The following is a 6,000-nucleotide window of genomic DNA, read 5'->3' as shown; positions in this document are numbered from 1 at the left end:
AATTTAGGGCATGTTAGGCTGAAGCAGACATGAAATCCTTCGCAAGAAACGCATTTGGGATCTTTGTTGCATGGCGTGTCTTTGTTACTAGTGTGAGGTCCAGCACATCTAGAGTATCTGGGACTGTTCTTGCAGTTTTCAATGAGATGGTCATAGTTTTGACATCTGAAACATCTTCTTGGGGCCTCCTTGTACTTCGTTACCCGGAAAAAGTCGTATCCAAGCTTGATTCCGTTAGACATGGCAAAGTTCATGGTCAGTTTATTTTTGAAAGTCAGTCTGACCGCTTCGCTTTGTCCGAAGCGGAGAACTTCCTCTACAAGGCCTGGATTATGCTTTACCAGTTCATTAGTATCCACATCAACGGAAAGTCCTCTTATTATGCCAAACGATTTTTCTTCCCTCAGTTTGCACTTTATGCTGTTTTGGCTGCCACTTGGTAATTTTGCGGAAAGGACGCTAGGGGCCTCACTACAAAAAGCTTTGGCTTTTACAACGTCACTGAATTTGACTTGAAGCTTATTATTTCTCAGTTGCCTGACCCCTTGTATGCCATCTTCAGACTGCAGTTGACCAAATGTTTGTAGTCTAGTCAGGGGGTCCATACATGGAGCGTCTTCGACGATTACAGTAAAAATCGGTTGCTCGTTGTTTCTTGCTGCTGTAGCGCCAATGTCTGGGGAGGCAGTCAATTTAACACCAGTCGTATACTGATTGACCACGGACATAGAGCTCTTCAGATCCCGTATTTCTCCTAGCAGGATAGAGAAATTGCTCTCGGGGACCTGTGGGACTTGGGAAGGATGAGTGATGACTAAAGTTGGAAGTCAGATGTTGTTCCGGTCCCATTCAGCTAGCAAATCCAGGATTTCTGATGTCGCTGAATCTTTTGTTCGGCTTTTCGTAGCTTGAGAGGCTCTTGCAGGGAATGTTATCTGAATGAGCTCCAATTTAGCGTCGCGTAATGCTGTTAACTCGAAGAAATCGCAACTTATTTTCGACAGCAGCGCTGGATCCAGCTTTCTGTTTGACTGGAGAAAGTTCAGGATTGGGTTGAGATGTAAATTCGTCTGTGCCATATTCAGCGCCGATAAGCAAGGGAAGCGTAGGTTCTTGCTACCTATTCCCCGCAGTTTAAGGGAGACCCCACTCCCGGCAGGTACGACGGCACTTGCAACAAGAAACTTCCCCTCTTCTGCTTGCTTATTCGGGAAATTGTCACTGTCGTCTTTTTTTTTGGGGGGGGGGGGCTTTGGACTTTTGTACCTTCCACTACAGCACGTGGCAACACTGCACTGTAAAATTCGGGCACACCTTCAAAAGTTCAAAAATCAGTCTCTGACAACACTGCACAACGGAGTAGCCTTTTTGTTTGAAATGAAAGATCCAGGAATGAGACGAGATGGAGGTTTGCAGTTGGGATTTTTATCACAGTCGATTCACTGAATTTTAGGGGGTCGATTGATATCTGATTCACGCGAAATCGGTAGCTTTTACCGTTGAAACAATATTATTTCGCAAGGAATAGCTCATAGACATAATCGCACCAGCGTTGCCACTATAATTATTAGTCAACTAGTTGGAAAATGAATTATTTTCTGGGACAATGTTTGTTTCCAGCTAGTTGGCAAAATTAAGTTTTGCTGGGTAGAAGTTATTAATCAACTACTTGGAAAAGGAAAGTTTTGCTGGGCAACATGTATTGTCAACTAGTTGGCAATTTTAAGTGTTGCTGGGGAAAAGTCATTAGCCAACTTGTTGGAAAAATTAATTTTTGCTGGGTAGAATTTATTAGTCAACTAGTTGGCAAATTTAGATTTTTCCTATACAAATATGCCAAATTTTCCAACTAGATGACTAATTTGTTTTTAATTATAAGGAGATTGGATAGTACCATTCTATATAAGCTTATAAACTAATTTTTTCCAATAGTCAAAGGGTGGAGCCCCATAATTTAGTTACGATAAAAGTGAAAACATCATTTGACGCTCTTTTTTATGCTCTGTCATAATTCAATAATTACTTCTGGGGCTAATTACATCTTGAGCCCTCAAAGGTATTTTATATGAGTTATGAAAGAGCATAAAAATGGTAAAATGATATTTTCGCTTTCATTGTAGCTAACCTATATAGTCCACTGCAAATTTACCATTAATTTCACCCCCCCCCCCCTATTGTGCAAATATATAGCCTACCCTGAATTAGAATGTACCCTTAATTGTTGACAGCAAAGTTTTGAATTGCAAGATTCAATGCTATTTTTGGTTGACAGCATTAAAAAAATGCACACTTAAAGTGAAACAGTAGAAAAATGGTTTATATTTGAGTGGTCTATTAAATAAGGTTTGAAGGTTATAAATAAGTATTTGTGAAATATATTATTCTTGAACAACTTATTTATAAACCAGTGATACATTTTTAACCACTCTTCAATACCTTAACTAGTTTTAATAACTTCTCTGTATTTGTACAAATATGAAATACCTTTGGGGCCCCTTTAAGGGCTCAAGATGCAATTAGCCTCATAAGTAATTATTGAATTATAAAATAGCATAAAAAATCATCAAATGAAATTTTTACTACCATCCCAGATAAATTATATAACCAACTGCAAATTTACTGCCACCCAATGCCAACAAACCTATGCTTGCTCCTCCGAAGACCTTCCTCCTTACACCCTCCCAAGGAGTTAGCATTTCCCTTAAATATTTTCTTACAAAATCTTTCCACCCAGTTTTAGACAGCCTGCTCTTTGTTTGACCCTAGATGGGTTGCTGACAATGGTGACCTTTTTCAGTCTGTCATCCCTCATCTGTAGAACATGTCCTAGCCATCTCAATGTTTCTTTCATTATACTCCTAGAAAGCAGGATTGACTATGTTGCTTATATAGCTTACTGTTTGAGTTATGATCAGTCATTGGGTACCCAATACAATCCATAGGTAATGTCTCTGAAAAACATGTAGCAAATCATCCTTTGTGTTTTGAATGCCTCTGCTTCAGATACCATACAAGGATATGACCTTTGTCAAAGCTCTTCTATCAACGGAATCAACTGCTTGCTCATAATCCATATAACTTAGGACTAAAGGGGTTTATGACTCAGGCACTTCTCAATTCTTAATCTAGAGTAAAAATTTGGTGGTACATCCTCTCCCCTTCATAAAACCACATTGTTCTTCTCTTAAAAGTTTATCTACAGCATTTCTAAGTCTAAAAAGTATTGACATACTATGCAATTTGCTATCTACAGAAACCAAGTTATTGCCTCTATAATTACCATACTCACTCTTATCACCTTTCTTATAGAGAGGTTTGAATAGAGTTTTCCTAAGAATGCTAGGTACTTCTCCTTTTTAAAAAAATTACAATCATAATCTTCAGTAACCTATCTGTAACCTCATAACCACCATATTTTTAAAAACTAATTACCACTATCAGCACCTGAGTCCTTATTTTTTTTATCCTTTTAATGTACTCACTAATTCTTTCTCACAAAATAAATCTTGCTTCATATCCAAAGTATCACAAACTTTTTCATTTTTTTCTATATCTCTTCCCATATCTTTTTTATGGTTTAACACATACCACATTCAAAATGTACTGCCCATATCTCTTTAACTCTTTTCTAGTCATTAATTATATCACCATTCCTATCTTTAACTTGAAAAAGTCCAGATTGACTATCCCCCCTCAATTTATTAACATGCAAGTTCAATATTTTACTGCATGCCAGTTAATCTCCTGCAATTGGGGCTAATTTGGGCCTGTCCCAAGAGCTTGCAATCATCAGCATACAGTGTCAGTGGGTTGTGGTAGTAACAGTGGTAGTCGTTAATATATATGTGGACCCAAGATTATGCCCTATGGGACTCCACTAATGACAGGAATTTCATCTGAATAAACAGTTTTACTGGTGTCGTCATAAACTACTACCCTCTGAGTTCTTCCAGTGAGAAAGGCTTCAATCCAGGAAACTATATTCTCATGTACCCTGTATGCTTCTGTTTTCAGGAGAAGAAGTTGATGATATATTTTATCAAAGGCTTTTATAATTAGAAGCGATTTTATAAATAAAGGCAAATATGACTAGATAGTTATACCTATACTAAATAGTTATACATTTAACTTGAGGCAATTTTGTAACTAAAGGTGATTATAATTAGATGTTTATACCTATACGATTGCAGCAATCTGTAATCATTACCATATTTATACCTGGGACTTTGTCTATTTGTTACTGTAGCTGTAAGTAAAATTCATTTGAGTTACTACTATCTTCAATAGTAATAGCTACAAGGACATATACTACTATGACTGATACCCCGCATATTTTAGTTGTAAAGTGAGCCACTAGCATCCTATTATCAATGCCTTCCCAACCTAAACAAGACTTGACAGCTTCCTTATTCATTTTGAGCCCTACTTCCTGCCTGTGCACCCAATCCTTCCTGCCTGAGTAAATAAATTTTATATCACCTAATTTAATGTTTTCTACCCATTGGATATGAGTTTCTGAAACTCCTAATAAGTCCTGTTTGAAGGGTCTGGATTAACCAGCCAAGATGTTGATATAATACTTGTCTTTTAATGTTGTAACGTTTCAAGTTGCAATTTCCATATTCTTTAAATCATTAAGCAATGATTTAAATCATTCTTTGACCAATGCTCCCAGGACCAGTACAGGATTGGTATTGACACATCATCTCAGTTCTACATGAAGTGCTTAAGCCGGGTTAGAACCTTAGAGCAAGAAGTCCCTGGTAGCTCCATTGTTAATGGAGGCCTTGTGCAATCCTGAGCCCATCTTGGTTGCAACATGGTTTTCCACACTTGATGATACTCTTCTATCAACAAGATTTGAAATCCTGCACAGACAATCTGAAGTCTATTACCTCTGACTCATTATATATCCATTCCTACAAATATTATGCTACTATGGAGGGGGGGGGGAGAAACCCATAATAGATAATTTAGCTAGAAAAAGGTTTTTCAGCCCAAAAAATCCCACCAATACAGACCAAATCCAACTCCAAACTATACTTTTCCAGCTCCAAACCAAACTAAATGCCAGTGTGGGAGCTTGTTCCCATCATGTGGAGTTGTTGAACAAAGTGTATGCAATGTAAAATTTACTCTGCAATTCAAATTAGGGAAAAAAAAGAGTTTTTGGAGCTCCTACCTTCCCTCCTTTGTTACCTTTAACCGTTTAAAGAACCAGCAATGACCATTCATAGTTTAGAAACAAGTATTTCAATGAAATTTGGCTTAGGTTTTGCTTTTTTTGGACTGTGAATTGTTGCATTGCTGTGTCTGTAATATAAATTATGTATGAAGTCAAGATCCATTTTCATATGAGGTTATTCCACTGAATGAATAAGCAAATGCCTTATTTATTTGTGTTAATTTAGTGTATGCCAATCTTATACCATTCAAAAGAGGCTACTTCATATTTATTGCAGTAACTATATACACCTATTTGTCCATAGTTGAAAAGATTCCTCAAAATCACTATAAGTCAAATGCTTTGAGTGCTATATAATTTCATGATTTATTGTCTCCACCTCATCTCAGTGTGGACTTCACAAGACTTTTTTTTATGTTTTGGGAGCTAAAACAATTTACAAGAGGTAAATTGGATGATTAGAGAGGGTGGTGAAGTGTTCACCTTACCTTAAATTCTGTCATGCAGGCGTGGAAGGATGGTTCCTTGTAGTACGCCTGCCAGTAATAACTTGAAAGATCGATTGATGACTCTGGGGCACCCCTGGGGTTCCGAGGAGTCCCAGTATTGACACCAATCCGTGGGCTCTAAGTCTTTGTCCACACCACGCTTGAATGGCTAGGGTTTGAGATTGGACTTGATTGCCTGAGGAGTTCTTAAGCAGGGCATCAAAGTTAGAGTATTTTCAACAGCTCAGAAGTCTGACAGTTGTCCAAGCCATCACAGCCCTCCCTCAAGCTCATAAACAGACCTAGTTTCTTCAGTTTATTAATTAC

General features: G+C 37.7%; 1 protein-coding gene across 1 annotated transcript in view; it reads left to right on the top strand.

Moving 5' to 3' along the window:
* The first annotated feature begins 1,364 nt into the window (after positions 1–1,364).
* Vps29 (vacuolar protein sorting 29) overlaps positions 1,365–6,000 on the top strand; it is a 115,837-nt gene continuing 111,201 nt past the window's right edge. The window contains exon 1 of the mRNA XM_089097991.1: positions 1,365–1,408. Coding sequence (XP_088954117.1) covers positions 1,403–1,408 — 6 coding nt within the window. The 5' untranslated portion in view covers positions 1,365–1,402. The remainder of the gene's footprint in view (positions 1,409–6,000) is intronic.

This window comes from Artemia sp. Qi Xiang Cuo, chromosome 12 (assembly GCF_049724085.1).
Source record: "Artemia sp. Qi Xiang Cuo chromosome 12, ASM4972408v1, whole genome shotgun sequence".
Lineage (NCBI taxonomy): Eukaryota > Metazoa > Arthropoda > Branchiopoda > Anostraca > Artemiidae > Artemia > Artemia sp. Qi Xiang Cuo.
Note: the sequence above shows the minus strand (reverse complement) of the source record. Positions and strands in the feature narration are given on the sequence as shown.